This window comes from Pipra filicauda, unplaced genomic scaffold (assembly GCF_003945595.2).
Source record: "Pipra filicauda isolate LSUMZ 115617 unplaced genomic scaffold, ASM394559v2 scaffold402_size659489_pilon, whole genome shotgun sequence".
Lineage (NCBI taxonomy): Eukaryota > Metazoa > Chordata > Aves > Passeriformes > Pipridae > Pipra > Pipra filicauda.
In genome coordinates, this window is record NW_024104535.1 from 456,913 (window position 1) to 477,025 (window position 20,113).

At 38.4% G+C, this 20,113-nt stretch overlaps 1 protein-coding gene across 3 annotated transcripts in view; it reads right to left on the reverse strand.

Annotated features, from left to right (window-relative positions):
• Positions 1-20,113, reverse strand: part of PIEZO2 (piezo type mechanosensitive ion channel component 2) — a 295,169-nt gene that overhangs the window by 155,339 nt on the left and 119,717 nt on the right. For all 3 annotated transcript variants that reach the window (XM_039385318.1, XM_039385319.1, XM_027744595.2), the window contains exon 4: positions 1,723-1,765. In XM_039385318.1, the coding sequence (XP_039241252.1) occupies positions 1,723-1,765 (43 nt within the window). The remainder of the gene's footprint in view (positions 1-1,722; positions 1,766-20,113) is intronic.

Sequence of the window (20,113 nt, forward strand, 5' to 3'; positions counted from 1 at the left end):
TTACTTCGGAATTTATTCCGATATAAAAAAGACCTTAAGCAATAACATAAAATATGATATTAAGCAAATATTGTTATAAAGGAGTCCACACTGAACTTTGCATATATGTTACTCATCAGTCTTTTAGTCAACCAACTTGAGAAGTTGTGAATGCCTTGTCCCTGGAATTGTTTAAGGCCAATTTTGGTGGGGGTCTGAACAACTTGGTGTAGTGAAAAGTGTTTCTGCCCATAGCAGCAGGGTTGGAATTGGATGATGTTTAAGGTCCCTTCCATTCTGTGATTCTATGATTCTATAATATATCCATGTCATAAAAATGCTTGTGTTAAAAATATAGGTAAGACGACAAATATTAACCCCAAATCTTAATTGCTCTATCCGTGTGAAGGATTTATCTTTCTTTTTTTCTCTTTGCTGGTTCTCTGAAAAAGCTGGTAAGAGAACATACTTGCTTCTGTGATTATCGCAAGCCAAGTGCATTCAAATCTTCACCCTATCTGTGCTAACTAACGTGCTGCTTCAAATCAAATTACTCTAGGGTGACAAGCAGCCTCTCAAGGTGTAGAAGTGACATTTGAGAGCCTTTCTGCTTTTCAAACTAGAGTGGCAATAATGGGATCTGCACAGTAATCTCTTCTACATATTTGCCTCCTCTCAGACAGGCTTCTCAGTCTATCAAGGATGCTTCATCTTTCATGTGGTACATACATTGCATATACACAGCTATCATGGGTTCTCTATCTTGCTTTGAAACTCAGTTAAAAAAACATTGACCATTTTCTGTTGACACTTTCAAACCACAGACCCCAGGTATCAATTCATTCTAGCACTCCTCAAAATTTTGTTTTTTTCTATTCTGATGGAGACAAGCAGGACCAACAGGTGCTAATTCATAATTTGGGTGATGGAAGAATCAATAGTTTACTGTAGTGACTTTCAGACATGTTTGATGTCACGCAGAATGAAAGGTACCAAATCAAGGTATCAAATTGCATGTAACTTGGGAAAAAAGCACCATCTGTGAAAAATAACCTTTCAAGGATATCAAAAGCAGCCACTGAGAATGTGTAATTTTCACTAATATCGAAAACTTTGCTTAAGTGGAGGGCAGAGTCTTTTGCTCACCATTTGTCAAAAAATAAACATGACATTGAGCATCTGAATCCCAACATCAGATCACTTTTTACTGGGCTTGGCCTTGTTTAATTTACAAGAAAGACATATGTTTGTGGTATGATGACCTTGTGGTTAAGCCTTTCTACAAGAAATTCTTGCACTTGAGGAATTTTGCATATTGAATTTTCCTGTGATGATGAATAGCTCTCTGACATCTTTGGACCTCTTTCAATTTCATTTACTTTTGTCAAAAGTTTCATGGAAAAAATAATATAAGTGAGACCAATATTTTCGTTCATAAGTAAGACTTGTGCCCAAATGGTGTGTCCCTTTTTTTAATACTAGCATGCTGTATAGTTGCCAACAAAAAACCACCACAAACCAAGTTCATATGGTGAATAAATTGCTTCAGATCGACTGGGGAAAGAGAAGAGGACACAAACAGAAAAGCTGAACACATGTGTGCATGACACTGCATGACTTCCTTTCTAAATTTGAGGTCATTGATAAATTCAGTCAACTAAAATAAATAATTCTGCAAATTCACCCATGCAGTTTTTCTTCCTTTACTTTTTGCACTGGTAAGGAAATAAATTTATGGCTTACCTTTCAAAACCAATCTGCCGTAATGTTTTCTCCCATGTTGAACCTATACAAAGAGAGAAAAAACAAACATCCTCAGTGAAGAACCTTTTTGGTATGAACACTCTTACTCTTCTCCTTCCCTTGTGCAGCTGGGGTCATAAGGAGATTTTTCCACCCCTACAGAAGTACTTGTAAATAACATCTGTTTTCCCCCGAGTGAAGAACTGTTGAGAGAGGCTACCACTGGCTGACATAACTGTGTGGAGGGGTATCAGCCTATATAACTCCTTTACATTGCAAAGCAGATAGTCACTGCTACAGTTCACTGCAATTCCAAGGGTGGTCTCCTCTGCTAGAGCAATGTGATCTGTTCTTGACTCCTGAAAGTGCTGAGTTGGCATCTCACATCACGCACTCTTCACATTTCAGCTTTTCATTTTACTGTAGTGTTCACATGATTCCTGCTGAAAGTTTTACAGCTCCTTCTGAAATCCAGACCTTTTCATTTTAAGCAAAAGCATGAAGACGAATTTCTGCTTTATTGTTTAACCCTTCATACTCACAAAAACAGCTGCAAAGAACTCTTTCTCAAAACCCCACAAACTACTCAAATACACAGACTCATTCAAAGAATTGTCCTCAACATTTCTGATACACTTAATACAGATTTTACCTAGATTTTCTCCAAAATAACTCCCCCCACACTCCAAGTATTAGGTGAGCAGTTTTTAGCTCTTGGTAGGTTTTCTTGCTGATTGCCAGTCTCTTTTTTTTTCCTACCATTATTTGGTCATTATAAATAGAGGCTACTAAGTGCAAAAATATCTCAAGTCATGCAGGTCTGAAGGTAAATATGTAGGAGGACATGAAGCTGGTTCCGAGTTTGCTCTGTGACTTTTTATACTACTGTGGGAAATGCAATAGAACTGAATGCCATGTAAGCAACTACAATTCTTTTTGAATGATTCATCTGAATCATTCACTGAAATCTCAAAATCAGAGAAGAGACAGTAATTCCAATTCTTGATGCATTCCATCACCCAAAGGGAAATATAAATTAGGAAAATTTAAAAAGGTTCCCTGTGAGTGACATTGAGTAGCACCACAGAAACTCAGAGACAAATAGAAATGTCACCAAGAAGTACTGAGAAAGAGTGGAAATACGTGAAGGAAAGCAACTTTGTCTGACTTAAATCAGGAGAATTTCAGGATTAGATGCATATCGTGCAGCATGTGCTTATACAAAGACTATAACAAAATCATGGATTAGATTCTTTCTACAGACAATCCAAGTCCTACTTGACAAATTGGTATGGAGAAAAGTGGTGACATAGTACTATCAATCAGAAAAACCTTTGCATATGTATCCCTTAACATCATTAACTTTCCATTCTATTAAAGGAATCAATGACCTGCCATGTCTGTAGTATAGTATTTATCTCTAATCTGCAACATGTTAAATATTTGTCTAAGACCTAGTAAATGCTTTCCTTTGAACTTGGGACACTTCCTGACAATCCAGATAAGCATCTAAAAACTCAAGTTCTAAGAAATTTTGGGGCTGAGTGGTTTTTGTTTCATTTTTTTTTGTTTATTTGCTTGCTTTGTTTATTTTTCGTGGGGTTTTGTTTTGTTTATGTTTTTTTGTTTGGTTTTGGTTCTGGTTTTGGGGGTTTTTTTGACATATCAACTGAATTCTTTCTACTCCATTGACTAAACTTTGCAGTTTAGTCCAAGGAGAATGTGCTAAATTTCTAATATAATGACACAATTTCTCTGTACAATACTATATAGTATCTGTCTGGTTTGTAAATCACAGCCTAAGCAAATAAAAATCAAAATTAATAAAACCTAAAAAGTTAATTTCCTTATAAGCCTATGGTGTTCAAAGCTTCATTCACAGTTCCTAACTAGACGGCCACTCATAGAGAAAATACTGTGCTGTCTAAGCTGTGCTACTCTAATCTAGGGGAGCTGTATGAACTCCTCCAGCTGTGCCAGGGGAGATTTAGGTTGGATATTAGGAAGAATTTCTTCACAGAAAGGGTGATTAGACATTGGACTGCCCAGGGAAGTGGTGGAGTTACCATCTCTTGGGGTGTTTAAGGAAAGACTGGACATCTGGTTGACATGGTAGGGTTTGGTCACAGGTTGGACTCAATGTTCTCAGAGGTCTTTTCCAACCCAATTGATTCTGTGATTCTGTAACGGGTAGGTTCCTGGCCAGTTCCAAACATGGTCAGTATTCTTCTGGAACCCCTTCTTCATTCGACTTCTCATCATCAGTCACTTCAAACTTTGGTCACACACGTTTTCAGTTAAAGGCTCTAAAATACTTTTCTAATGATCATGGCTAGGCTTCGCGAATGCAGATTTGGGAAGGGCTCTGCCCACATTTGTTACAAGCTCACTGGTGGCTAAAAAGGCCAATATGAGATAGATAAGTCCGGTTGCAAAAGGCACAGCAGAAAGACTCCTTAGGTGGTATCGGCAAGACGCGATTCTTTCTGCGTTGTCTTTTCTCCTCGAGTGTGATCCTGCGTGCGTTCTCAAAGGAGACAGCTGCGTTATAGATGGTGTGTCTCCAGGCCTCCCGGTTGGAGGCCAGAGTAGACCAGCGATGTTGATCAATGTGGCCAGGGCTGAGATGTTGTTTCAGGGAGTCCTTGTATCTTCTCTTCGGGGCTCCTCTCTTGCGGTAACTGGTGGCAAGTTCACCATAAAGCAAGATCTTAGGGAGGCGGTGGTCCTTCATCCTGGAGATGTGCCCTGTCCATCGCAGCTGCGTTCTCAGCAACATGGCCTCAATACTTGTGACTGCTGCTTGTTCTAGAACAGACGTATTAGTCATACAATCTGACCAGTGGATGTTTAGGATTGTACAGAGGCAGCGTTGATGGAAGTGTTCTAAGAGTCGCAGCTGGTGGCGGTAGATGACCCATGATTCGGACCCATATAAAAGAGTAGACAGCACAATGGCTCTGTAAACACCGATCTTTGTACTTTTCTTCAAGTGTTTATTTCACCAAACTCTTTTATGGAGTTTTCTGAAAGCACTATATGCCTTTGCTAACCTGTTGTCTATCTCTCTGTCAATCTTACCATCTGAGGAGATGAGGCTACCGAGGTAATTAAACTGCTGAACTGATTTGAGCTCTGATTCGCCAATGGTGATGTGGGGATGATGGAAGACTTCCTGAGGTGCAAGTTGATAGAGAACTTCTGTCTTCTTTAAGCTGACTTCCAGCCCAAAAAGCTCAGCAGCCTCTGCAAAGCAGGATGTTAAACGCTGCAGAGCTGCTTCTGCGTGGGCGATGAGGGTGGTATCATCAGCATAAAGCAGCTCCCGGACAAGATGCTTTAAGGTCTTAGTGTGGGCCTTCAGTTGCCTTAGGTCGAAAAGGCTTCCATCAGTACAATATGGAATGTAGATACCATCTTCATCATCAAGGTCTGCCATGGCCCTTTGGAGCATCATACTTTAGGGCAATGGACACAAAGCCTTTCCATTCAGGACTGTTACAGCTACAACCAGTGACCAATGTAAAAACACTTTTAATTGTTCCCATTCAGTGCAAAGCAGGCAGAGACTTCAGGCCCATATACAGCAGAGCACATAAGAGGCTTCAAAAGCGAGGTGGAGAAAGCTCTACCTTCACTTTATGGGGGAAAAAAAAAAGTCAAAGTCTGTTCTGGAATAATTGAACAATGTCCACTGTTTGATTAGTACAAAGAGCTTCTACTTTGGCACATGTATGTGCTTGTGGTGGGGCAAGACTTCTGCCTGCACAACTACATACATACAATACCTTTCATCACACTGAGTTCATATTTTATAAAAAGAAGTCCTCTACATCTTTAAGGCAGGACAACAAACATTCTCATATACATTTATTTCAAATAAATATGAAACCCAAAAATAATGTGTAGCACACGAATCATCAAGATTTGATTGAGATAAGTAAAGACCTACTCCATTAATGTCTTCTATTATAAGTTACCCCCCAAACCCAACAACTTCTGGAGTATAACTGGTTTCACCCAGCACTGATGAATTAAGTAATTGTTAAAAAGATGACTGTGCCACTCCACAGGTAAGTGCAGGGCAGATACAAGCAATTCTCCATATACTTTATGCAATCCTGTTGGCTCTGGAAGAGTAGCCAATGGGTTTTGAAGTCTGAAGATTTGATGAGTGTTGAAGAAAAGGAATATCAACTTCTTAAAGCACAGGCTGGTACTGGCATCTTTAGCCAGGGTTTCTATACTTTTCACTGTTTTGTATATTAGTGTATGAATTTTTCACCCCATGACTGGCTATACTTCAGTTGTATGATGTATAGAGAGTCCTACTGAAGAGAGAGAGGGAGAGAGAAAGAGAGAAAGGGAGAAAGGGAAAAAGCAAAAGAGAAAAGGGAATTTTCTCCATTGGTTTAAAATAATCTTTTGGCTGCAGCTGCCTACCAGAATGCGACTCCTCTAAAACAAATCCTGCCAAGAACACAACATATATTAAAAAAAAAAACACACCACATCTTTTTCTGTGGAGTCTTATTTTAAAATGTTTATGATCTAAACATTCTGTTTTAAGACTTAACCAATTCCATTCACAATAGTATCAACTTCTACACTACACTAACAGCCAAAAGTAAATACCCTGAGGTATTTAGCAACACTGAAAAGAATAACGCTATTAAAAGTCTAGAAAACCTATTACTTGATTTAAACCTTACCCATTGCTTCCAAAACATTAGACAAGATTTAAGTCACGTAATTCTCATTAAAATCAAAAATGGACTTATTCAAGACATAAAGATTTGATCCTGCTCCCAAAGAAATCAATAGGAATTTGGCTATTCAATTCAGTCTTTCTGTCTGCTGGGACTATGGAAAATATTCACCTGTTGACTTTCAGAATCAATCAACTGCTACACTTGAGTTGCTAAGTTAATTTGGCTTCCCTTTGCTTTCTGTTTTTTACCACTACATCAAAAATACTGTAACTGTTTATAAGAATGTCTTTATCTGGTACCCATGTAATTAAGTTTTTGTTCCAAATATTTGCCCCAGATTATTCCCATCTATTCCAAAGATTCTGTTTCACATTAACAGCTCTAGCTTTAAAATTCTTGAAAAAGATGAACCATAATGCAGTTCCAAAATTACTGCTCACATTTAATAGGAACAATGGTAAAATGTACATCATGGACACATATGCACTCAACAAAATCCTAGCATGAGAATGAAAGTATAAGAATAAAAAATTTAATAAGATAAAATTAAAAACATCTTGCTGAAATGCACAGTTGTCTTCTTTGACAGGTAGGCTTTCATTCACATGGCAGTTTCCGTATTTGGTTTGGTTTGATTACAACTCTGTTTACTGTGAACTTGCTACGAGTGAGAAGACTCACAGTCCACTGCTTGGTTGCTTGCCTTTACAAACTGTGAAGTTGCCTAGCTGCTGAAGTGCACTGGTGGGCATAGGGAAAACACAGAATAACATATCCATAGAATCACAGAATAGTGGAATACCAGGTCAGAAGGGACCTCTAGGGTAATCTGGTCCAGCCTTTCTTGGCAAAACCATGGCTAGATGAGATTGGCCCAGCACCCTGTTTAGCTGAATCTTAGAAGTGACCAGTGTTGGCAAAATTATTAAGTGATTTTCATCCATTCATGGAGGTTGCACAGTTATTCACTTTGAGCCATATCATGCCCTATCTGCCAGTACAGTAGAGATCTGCAGCCGCTCAGGGAGAAGCCTGGCATGAATTGTAAATGCATAGCAGAAATACATGCCTCCTTTGCCATGCCCATTCAGGTATGCCTGAAGGTCCCTGCTGATCCTGTGTTCCCTATGACTGTGTGCAGTGATTATCCACAACCTGCTGCCTTCTCACTTCTCCAGAGTTAGTGGCTACTTTAAGAACTACATGCTTGTGTCTGGCTCTGCTCTTCAGGCTTTCTAACAGTAAGAATAATAATTCTTGCATTCTTTGCTCACTGTGATCTGACATAAGGATCAAAGGGCAAAATACAGCTTAACTGAACCAAAAGGCATTGTTTGACATTTTTCAGTAAGCATTAAGTGAGCCTGTCAGAATTCAAGTATACAATTGGAATAATATGAAGATCTCCAAAAACTGGAATAGGACAAAATATCTGTAAATTCCATTGACTTTTTTGGAGTCTGTCAATGGAGTAAACAGTCACCCAGACTCTCTGAAGGAACTATCAAGGCACTAGACATACCATAATCATGCTAAGCTCATCAGAGTTACATGCAGGAGTGACCTATATAAACATGTTATGGTATATTAGAAACAGGTAATATTCTTGGAATAGTAACTGCATTGATCTCTAACATTTTGAAGGAAAGTAGTTTCAGAGGAACAGCTGAATTTGCAATGGTCAAAATATTCCTATCAATTTCAAAATTTTGATCTAAACCCTGTGACACTTACTAGTATTCTTCAAACCATGAAAAATAAAAAAGGGGAAAAAAACCCTTTCACATACTCAAGAGATACAAAACAGCAATACAGAATACCCTAGAAATTGAAAGAAACACTTTGTTAAACCTTTCCATTGCGGGTGTCACTTCTTAATTCTGTTTCTCAAAAAACTTGTATCTTCCAAAAAATCAAAAAACTATGTTTTTTAGAAATCCTACTTTTTTGCTTTTTAACCAATATAAACCCAGAGGTTTTGTGAAACCAAACAGTAGTTTTGACTACAGAAATGCATGTGGCATAGGAAAGCACTTTTTCTTCCTCTGCACAGTATGATAGAGGCATTGTTAACACTTACTTACCTGTACATTGTCTATGCAATAGTTAGTTACATAAAAAGGTGGTGCACAGAAATAATAATTTCTCTCATGAGAAGTGGTATCAGACAATGCTACCATGGCATTTAGCACCTATCTGTCTATTTTGAGAAATAAATCTCTCTTACACTTCCTATTCTCTTGATTCAAACCACCTAGACTGCATCCTGCACTCATCACTTCGTAATTTTAACACCACAGTCTATCATCTGGGATAATGATATGACTTTCTTAATAGGACATGTTACTATTCTGCTGTGTCCATGCTGATGTTTTAATTCAGAGCTGGAGAGTATTTCTTGGGTAAACCTCTACTATGCTTTGGTTTGCACAACCGAGTGATCTTAGAGAGCACAAACTGGATTCGTTTCACATGAACCTAAGCTGCATCCCAGGGACACAAGTGCCGTGTTTCAGTCGCTAATGGGTATTTGGTCTGTGTGACCAGAGCAGAGCTATTCCACAGTAAACCTCACTCAAACCAGTCCTTAGGACTGTTTTCGGGACTGTATCCCACCCACTGCAGTGAACCTTCTTACTGCCCTGAGAGTACAGAGTTGGACTGGATGCTAAGCACTGTAACACTCCCCATAAAACCCCAGGGAGCCAGCTCTGTAAGGCATGAGAGCAGACTATTTAATTTTTCAAACAACTTCTCAAGGGGAAGGAATAAGGGAAAATCTGGGCTGTTATGGTTTGCTGTGCATGCTGAAGAGACTAAAACCACCAGTAAAATAGAAGCTTAGGGTCAGTCCAGGATTCTGTCCAGATGAAGAAATTGATTGCTGAATACATACCAAGAAAGAGGTCATATCAAGAAGAAATATCAGATTTTGCAAGTCTTTACTTGCCTTCCACTCATACCAGCTTTCAACAGATTTTTGACTGAATAAAGAGTACAAATTTGATCCCTCCACAATAATGTCATGGGAAAGATTTACTGTGTATTTTCTCCTGTGAGGAAAATAATACATTATTATCATGAGATACAGAAATTGCTTTCCTATTAAAAATAAAAACTTGACTCATTCCATGTTAACCGGAAAAATAGTCATCATCAAAAACACTACTTCTCCTCTAAGGAGATTTTAATGAGTGGGAACTTTTACTAATAAAATAAGCAGACGAGGAATATAGAACAAAGTGCAATAGTACTGACACTGTATTTGTGTGTGTGCACAGAGATGCATATTGGTTTAAAATGAGTATTAAGAAGACAATGGATATGCTAATGTGATTAACAGCTGTATGTGACAGTCACCTCTTCCAGCCTGTGGCTTCCCTGGGAACTCTGGTCATCCAGAAGGGTCAGCAAAGCTCCCACCAATAAGTTAGGACCCTAAAAGCAGCTGCTTCACAGGCCTTATCCATATTCTGGAGGTTTGGGGTTTTGGTTTTTTTTCTGGATCTTGATTAGCACTTATAATTGCAGGGCTGGGGGAGGATTTTTTTTTTTTTAATTGAACATTTAACTTAAGCTAACATAATGTGAAACATTCCATAGTGCACCTAGGACATAACTGATCCAGCATCTTACTGGAGACAGGGGCAGATCCCAGCTCACTTTCTGTGATGGTAAAACCAATGCCTCTGAGCCTGACACATAGTCTGTAGAAATAACTGGAAAGATTTGCATACAGCTAACAGGCTTTCATAGTTTGCAGAAATGGGAAAAAATAGCAATAAGGAACAGTGAAAAACCAAAATCACGAAGATGACCTGCTAATTAAACAGCAAGTTAAGAGACACATGGAAAGAATAATAACTTGGAAAAAGAAAATTTGAAAAAGTACACTCTACATTTGTTTTCCCATGACAGGTTTGTTTATAATTATACAGAAGTAAGAAACCAAATTTAAATTGGTTGAATTGCTTCACCTATTTTTTGAATCAGATTTTTCACAAGGACGATAGATTCCATAGTTTTTGTAAGAATCATGACTTCTTTTGTCTGCTTAGATAAAGTATATCAGAAACACTTGGAGGCAATCTTCCCCTGCAAAATACGCATGCTTAAAACCACTCCTATTTTAACCTCATTTAATTTCAAATTTATTTTCTCAATGAGGCAGCAAAACAGCAAAACCCAAAGCACTAGAATATCCTTGGGGAATGTATTTCAGATGAAACCTGATATAGCTAGTTAATGGAAAGTACTTCTTTGTTGTTTTTTTAATCTTTTATTTATCTATTAGTTTGCTCTAATGGTTGGTTAGTGGTTTTTAACCCAAATTTCCAAGGTTGCTGCAGATATGAATTCATTCTGCCATCTCTTACTTTTCTTTTTGAAATAGAACTGCTCCCCTTTCCCTCTTACAGTAGACTGCTGCAAAAATGGATGAAGAAAAGGACACAACATGCAAAGCAGAACTCTGTAGGTTACCAGCACAGAATCCAATTGTGGGAATAAAGGGGGACAAAATCAGATGGTCCCCAGATATGATCAATATCTTACTCTTTTTTACAGCAGAAAACAGTGTCAGGGCTCTGGGGAACAGCCTTGAAGGAAGGTAACTTTTCCTGCTGTTGCAATGGGGAATGTCAACCTTAAGTCAGAGAGTGACTGATCTTAAGAGTACTAAAAGGTGTGCTCCAGACCTTCTGAAAGAAGGCCAAATAATAACTAAATGGGCCTTTTTTCAAATATGAAAGATAGTCTTTACTTTGGTTTTCAAAGTAAAAGAAAACTTGTAGTAAGTTTTATTTTTCATAAATCTGAAGAAAATAAGTTTTTTCTCCATTTTTGTTGGCAGAGAAATTCACTTCTATCTCAAGCAACTCCACTTTGTCTGTTAAAGAGTATCTTAGAGACAAAGTTTTAACTTCAGAGTGTAACTGACAGGCATCCTTCCAATTTCTACCCCTTGTCTTAGTTTTATTGTAATATAATATACTGTTATGAATAATAATGTCGACCTAGTTTTCCTGCAGTGTTGAATTTGCACGGCGTACCAGTGCAAGGAATTTGCTTTTCATTGTCTCATTTTCTCTTTTTGTCTCATCTGAGGAAGGAGAGGTGGGCAGATGTTTCTGAATTTTGCAGCATAGACGCATGGGAAGGGGGAGATAAATAACAAATGTGTCTATAGTAGCACATCCGTATACAAGAAATTATGGATGAGACAAAAAAGGATAGGAAACTAGGAAATCTTGCACAGAAAAAGGAGGGATATTATGATGACAAAAACATCATTCCAGTGGTGGTATCTGTGATACTACTAACATACTCCACAGTATGTAAACTGTGCCTTTTCTCTCAAATTGCTTATTGTTTTTTTTAACATAGCTTTTTCTAAAGTTAATAGAGTTAATTCACATGATTGCCCTCACAGATTAAGGAAACACTTGCGTAGTATGATGAAGACAGCAATTTGTTGCACAAGGCATAAGGTCCTGCCCATATTCACATTTTTGAGGAAAAAAAACCTTCACCCAGACGAGTTGTTTCAGCAACTAAAATGACACAAGATATAAAGACTTGAAGTGCAGTGTGAAGGATGATATCCAGATATCCAGAATAAACTGGCTTGAGATGTATACAATCTTAGCACACCACCTTCCACAGAAGCAGAAACTAGCACTTGAAAACTCTCCTGTCTGCATGCCATCAAGAGAAGGCAGCAGTGACTGCACCAGGCAGCAAGTCATTTGGGGCGTGAAAGCTTACTCCCAGAAATCTCTTCAGAGGAGAAATCTGGATCCACGAGGATGTGTTCCTCTGGGCAGCAGTGTGACACAGGCATGCAGACTCAAACAATCAGGACAGGCCAATGATACCAGCAGACATTATTTTTCCTCCCTGGCAAATTAGCCAGTTCAGCTGACAAGTATAATAAAACATGTATTCACTGAGCAAAGGGTTTCTCTTGGTTTAATTTTCTTTGTCTTTGCAGACCTTACAGTTCTGTGATTTCACTCAATTTTTCACAAAGATCTAGTCTGTGAGATCAGAAAGGAGAAAGCTCTTCTGCCTTCCAGCTCCCATTCCTCTCAGAGATAGCTGACTCAGTAGCTATAAAGCTTCTCAGGGAAAACAAAACAGGGTAAAAAAACCTGGGTAAAACAGAAGGCTATGGAGTGCCTGTTGCAGACTCAGTCCAGTTCTTCACTTCCAGACACGGGTTGTTTTAAAACACTGCTGCCACTGGGTGAGGAGCCCATACAGACATGAGGGTGGCAGGGAGGAGTTTGGGCAACTAAAACTGGTAAGACATACCAACAGCAGAAAGACCTTCCACCCACCTACACTTCTCCTTTCCAACTCACAAGCACTCAGATTTTGGTGTCCCCTTCAAGCCAGGAGAAATGACAATCACGCACTTTGCCTCCTGCAACCCATTCCTCTGCACACCCGGAACATCTGCTGGATTTCACTATCACTTGCAGGGAACAAGAGCCACAGGTAAGTATTACTGATCTATGCTTTGTTTTATTTAAGTGCTCATGACCTCCAGAATAGCAATGGTCAAGCCACTAGAAGTGCCCAGACAGATTCCATAAGGTTCCACTGCTATGTGATTGGTTTTAGTTTCGTCTCTAATAGATTGCAGTTTGCATCCAGTGTAGTAGCAGATCATTTCCCAACACTTAATTAGTTTTCATTAGTATGCCACAAATAGCATGAGCATTATCAACAAATAAAGGAATCACTGAGTTGCCTAATAATTTCCATTTTTAAAAGCACTCTATGTCTTTTATCTTACGTGCTTCAAATAGTTTACAAATAGTTTGCTCTTTCTACAGTTACTGGCCTAATTAGGAGTATTAGGAGTAATTTCTCCCCATTTACTTTACTTGGCTAAAGTAAAGTAAACCTAAGCCAAAAAAAAATCCATAAAAGCACTGAAACTTTTGCCATTCTCACAAGTTATTAGATGACAAGAGTATTCTCACACTTATTTCAAGTGTGGTTATTTTGTCCTCAGTGCAATGTGTTTTATTTAAGTGCTTCATTAGGGTATTAACAGCATCATACCTTTTGAGTAAACACTGAAGCTAATGATGAGAGGTAATAATTTCTTACTCAGCAGAGATTTTTATGTTACAGAAATAATGGGCAATTTAGATGTGTGACTCTCAAATGTATTCTTAAATCAGGTATTTTATTTATTCACATGCTGCTTCATTGCCTTTAGAAGTGATAGTAATCACTAATACAAAAAGAGCAAACACTTTATTGTTTGCTTCTTTTCAAAGATACATGGCCAACAACAGCAATGCTTTGAAGCTAGTGCCAGTTGGCAAGTTTTCCCAATCCAAGCCAAGCAGAGCTGAAGAACTGGAAGGTCCCACAGTGGAATCAGTATATTAAGTGATGAAGCACAGGTGCAATATTCGAGAATAAGCAGTTTATGAAGCATCTTCATGACTGTATAAAAAACTTACTGGAAATATTCTTGTTGTGCTCAAAATAATACACAACAAAAATGTTACAGTTCAAGACAATGCATCTGAAGGATATTGGCCCAATTTCTAACTGTCTCATCCCAAACTTTTCTCTGCATTAATTTTAGAAAACTAATACACTGAATACACAAATCTGGGCATCTTGGCAACATGTTCCATAAAGCATAATGGCTGTTAAAATTTATTGTCTTTGCCAGCCGGCAAAGTATATTTTATGCAGTTGCAAATGTGAGCTATTCACAGTAGTGGAGGACACTGTACCTGTTACATGCCGAAATAAAAGCAGAGACACAGAGGAGAGAAAAAAATTACATTTGATAGGAAAATGGGCTGGAAAGTATAAAAGGTATAGATTTCTAACAAAGAACAAGTCATACATAAAAACATGGATTTCTATTGGAAAGAGATATAAATTTAAAATTCTGCACTAAAACTAAACTTAATTTTGATCTAAATTAATCTAAACTTTGTTAAATCAGCTTTTCTCTGAAGTGACTTCTTTGAAGATATTTTGCATGATAGAAAAAAATAATTCACAGTCTAAAATCTGCACATCACCCTTTCTAACTAGTATTTTGGAAAGCAAATTCAGTGGTGGAAATAACTAAAAAAATTCTATACCAACACTTTGGTGTGTTTCAGTTTTTACAGTCAGTGAATGTAAACTACTAAGACTTCACCTGTGATCTCAGTAATATTTCATCGAGCTTTAAAGATTAAATTTTCTAGGGTGGATTTCCTCGAGTTTTTATACCTTTGACATCATCATCATATCTGCATAGGACAGAAGGACAAAACGATGCCTAACTGGCAGAGAGCTCCACAGAAAAGGGCAGAGAGCTCCAGAGAAAAGGGCAGAGAGCTCCATGTACTATTGACAAAGCACATGGAGATGCAAAAGGAGCTCACTTCAAAAGGATGCTGCAACTGTTTTGCTCCCAGATGTTTGTCTTATGACATCTAGTCTCCAAAATAAGGCTGCAAAGCGGATGATACTGAAACACATTTGTGATCTCACGCCTCACACCATCCCAGAGAAAACCAAGCTGTAACATCAGCCACATCTATCCACAGCCAGGTATGTACCCACTGGCATATCAGTGGAGGTTTGGCAGCAGTTCCAGGCTGAAAGCATTTCCCATTTCTCCCTACTCAGAAGTCCAGTGGGAGGATAAGTCACTTATGGAGGCTGTTCCCCACTGTCCATGCAGCTGTCCATGGACTGAACTGGGCAGTCACGACGGGAGGGCAAGCTCCTCCTGGCAGGTACACAACATGTCCTCACTGCAAAGTAAAAACATCATCTAGGCATAGTACAAAATGCTAAAACTCATAGGTTTAGCTCATACGGCCATTCACTAATAATTTCCCTCATGTTGCTCATGTAAGTTTAATAACACGTCTCCATGAGTCTTGTTTAAAGGGTTATTGGGGATATGCTACTCTGAAAAAATGTACTTTGTTCCTATAGTCGAGAATGGATGAGATTTTCAGTGGTTCAGCAAAGTCTTGGCAGACAACCGTCAGCCTGGGATATATCTAAACATCAGCTTTTATAAACAGCCTATGCATTGTCCACTGTTGCAGTGTAAATCAAGCATGAAAACTACTCCCAGAGACGAAAATAATTTGAGTATCCTCACTGACAGAACAGAAAATTGTATCACCAGGGCAAACACTTAGAAAATTGAAACTAGAGGAACTACATGCACTTAAGTAGATGTGCAATATGTAATCCCTTCAGAGGATTCAGAAATCTGTAATCTCACAAAGACCAACCTTCCACAATCTGCATAGATTTTTGGTTTTAAGTGTCAATATTAGAATTATGTCATTCATCCTCAGCAAAATAGCAAAATACAAAAAAGGGGTCAGTGGATGGCTTAGCAAATATACAATATAACAAAGCTTTCAAGCTACTGGTCAGACTAGAAAAGTTGGGAGCAAAAGCAAATATGACTTGACAGATACTGAGTGTCTCCGGGAAACATTCCCTGACTGCTGAAGCATTTTGTTAAATGTTAATTCTACTACCAACTGTGTACACCAGAAAAGACACCCAAAAAAGCAGCAAATGCCATCGCCCAACCTAATGGGACAGATTTTATGATTCAAACATTTGGGCTTTTTACAAGGGGGAAACCTGTTCACTATTAAAACTTTACTCAAATTCACCTCACATCTTCTAGAATTTGAGTGAATTACACTGCTAACAAAAGAAGCAAGTCTTTACTGCTACTGTTATTTGCCCTTTACAGGAAAATAATGATGTGTCAGTGGCCACATCTTCAACCCACAGAAGAGTGAACTGCACTCCCTCTTCTCCTCCAGTACTCCTCAGCCCATCCTAATATTCTACCTCTATAATGGGAGGGAAAATTTGGACTCTTCATGACCCTTGCTTCAAGCACTAATCATACCAAAAACTCAATAAAGGCAAAACTTCTGAGGAAAGCAAATCCACCTTTTCAGAGGAAAAACATGGGAACCCCAGGAGTAGTCCACAAAGGTCAAAGGAAATCCCTTACAACATTAAGGTTGGATGTGCAGGTAGACAGAGGAGACATTTATTTTATATATCCCAGTTCTCCACATCTTTCCAAGAACAAAGATGACTAGGTCAAAGTCCCTGCAATAGGTGGACCCCACCACCCAGTATTCACTGCAGCTGTGGAAGAGGAGCTGTATTCAAACTGCTCAAGAATTTTACTTCTCTCTCAGGATGTAAAAACCGGCCACTCTAGTTTAAGGGGGAAAAAAAAACAAAACCAAAAACTTAAAAACTATTTATGTATGAAAAAAGAAGAAGAAAAAGCAGGTTATTAATCCTACTTATTTTCTTATCTGGCATTAGTTTCACATCACTTGAGATTTTAAAGCAATTTTTACCTTTAAGTGAATACTGCTCAATTCAAAATTATGGATAGAATTAAGAATTAATTCATGAGAGAGATTTTAGCCTTTGAGTAGATTTTTTCCCATTAGTGCCTCATAACGAATTCATTGTTGAATTAGTAATACATTTGTCAAACCTAGTAAGCAATTACACTTAATACTTATAAAACAAATTACTGCTCCACTTCAGAAGGCGAATAGCAAAAGTTTGGCATGAGGTTCTAATTATCTACTAAATGTAAGTCATGCCAAAACCGGTGGGACAAATCACGTCTTAACTACTAATGTGACCCTACTGAATACAGCTTTCCTACATCGCTGCACCAGTCCTGAGAGCAGAGCCCCCAGCAGGATTTGTACAGGTGCAACAGCCAACCCACAGGCAAAAAAGTCAAAGGGTCTCAACTGCCAAATGAGAACAGACTCAACAAGCCAGTTCAAGTGATTCAGCCGAGGGAGTCAAACCAGAAAATAACTAACAGCTTCTTTTCTATACCACAGTGAAGAAATAAATACGCACACAGCAAAAATTATACCAGCTCTCCATACTGAGCTGAGATATAAAAAACCTGACACAAACAAATGACTTTTGGTTGATAGGTTTTCATAGATGAACTATGGCCCCTGAAAGATGCTACACACCCCTACCTCCTACTAGCTCACTTTTGGCAGTGAAACAGACACGGACTGACACTGGAGATTAGGTTTTATGAAAAATCTGTTAAATAATTCAGGGCTTTATCTCTCGCACAGCTGCTCTTCTGCAGTTTTCATGGAGTGATGTGGGGGCTATGAACGGAATTAGCCCTTAGATTTGAGAGGCAAATGTAACTTTCTATTACATTGTATGCTGAAAAGTATGCACTAAAAGATTAGAAGTATTAAAAGGAAAATAAAGAGTCACTTTAATATGTTTCTATCTCACACTTCAAAGGGAAGCCACAAAACAAATTCTGCACTTTGATTTATAAACAAGCTCATGAGAGATCTACATGGTTTTCCTTAAGACATCTTATATTTTGTGCATCCTATGCCAAGAACTCAATTCCCTCAATTTACTTTCTAAATTCAAGGAAGATATCTCTTATGGTTGATTTGCTGGCATCAGCACTAAGGGCCAGTCAATGGTGAGATCCAGCTGAGGGGGTTGTAAAAAAACACGAAAGTACACAGACAGTGATTACCTTGAAAAATCTGCAATCCAGACAGGATAAAAAAGCTGAAGGAAATGTTAAGATACCGTCTATCAGGAAAGGCTAAGAGAAAAAGAGGTTCTACGCTGTATTGAGCTGGGGCACAATACTGAATCGTGATGTTCAGTAATGTGCTTCTGTAGCTTCTCATCTTTCCTCAGATGGGTGGAAGTTTCTCTTTAGGTAGCTCAAAAGTGACAGAGACACTGTTCATCTCCTCTTGTATCAGGCCCAATAAACCTACACATTTCTTAAATACTCTCTCTTGTTCTTTCCTCTTTGAAGATGGCCCTACAGAATGGCTGTGGATGATGACTGTGTCCTGGAGGAGCTCCTCTGTCTTGAGCACAAATCTTTTATAAAGTAAAAAAAATAAAAATAATGACTTCTTAATTTACTGTATATCACACCTCTCCCTCTCTCCATCCTATTTTCACCATTACTACTGGAAGTCACAGAAAAAGAGAATTTTTTTCACCACTGCTTCCAAGTACCTCAAAACCGGACATTTGGAACCTCTGCGTATGCCTAAAACATACCAGAGCTTCTGGCTGTTGGAAATGTTATAAGAACTTTTGGAGTGAGCTGCTGGTGTCCATGCAAGAAAAGTGTATTTGCCAAGAAATGATATCAGGATTATGAGAGTCAAATTACTACCAAAACAGCTTTTTATTTTTATGTTATTTTGAAGAGATTATTGTTTCACTGTCAACAGAAAGGGGTCACAAAAATACTCAGGTCAAAGGTTTATGTGACAGACGGGTTAGCAATGGCATTTGCACTTCTGCAAGAAGTGTGAATTTTGGGAGACCTCCTGCTGATCACAAGTCAGGAATCAGAAATGCAAGCAAAAGGAGAAAAATAAGGTATTCCATTAATGCAGTAAGTCAGATATCTGCAGCCAAAGGATGAGGGAGGGTCCCAGGATACATGCAGTACTGCAAGAGGAAATACACTTCAGAAGAAATCCAAATACAACATGCAAGATACGTTGGGCTAAGTGAACATAGATGGAGCTAATGACTGCCACTTCCACAGAGACTGACTTGTGTTTGGCATATGGATAAGGTAATTAGCCAGTTAAGAAAATTACATTAGATGAGAAGTAGCAATAACGGTACAATGTTACACAACAGGAACTCATTTCACAGATAAAAAAGGAAACTATCACCTGTTTTTCATGGTGATGAAACACTGTGAATTCACTACAGTGAATGAACACAACTGTGGAAAACACACCTCTGTCAAGATTTGTATCTGATAAAAGCCAAATAAGCTGAGAAAGGCCAATTAAATTCCTGACTGACGGACTGGAAACTGACCCTGGTGAAAGAAGTTTCTGTTCAAGAACAAGCAGCATCTGCATCAGAAGCATAATAGATCCACAGGCTGGCAGGCAAGACATGCTCAGGACCACAACATGAAAAAACTGTCTATGCAAGGAAACTTGAAAATCTTCTTTGTCTCCCAGTAACTGCACAATCTCTTGTGCCCCAAGGAGTTTTAACTCTCTATGGTAAAGACACATCACTTGAATTGAATGCATTCTTCTATCACTTGAATGTATTTCCACAGCCATGATGACATTTGCTGACAAAATAAAGTCTAACTTACTATGAGTTGGAGTAATGACGTAAGACCAGGGATCATACCTGATTCTGATTATTCTTTATGTCATTTGTATAAGAGGATATTAGATTTTTGCTTTTGAACACAGTCTTAGCTGTCACTCCTGTTGAAAAAAACCTCCTAATAACGATTTCAAGAAATTATTCGATTAGAGATTTCAACCTCATCTTTGTCTTTCTACAGGTGATGCAGTGTTTTAGGGCTTCCATACAGGCACTGTAGATATCAACAAAGGCCTGATAGCAAAGAAGCTGAATTGTCACGAACTCCAAGAACAAGAATTACAAGTGGGTATATCTTGACTGAATGCCAATGTTTAAACAGAAAAGCAATATTCAATTCCCCAGACAGAGCAACAGCATAGACAGACCAGTCACGGAGGTCTCCAAGAATAGCACAGAGTAGATGGAGTCACACAAATACTTCTAACATAAGGTACTTTTAGTGTGCAACAAAC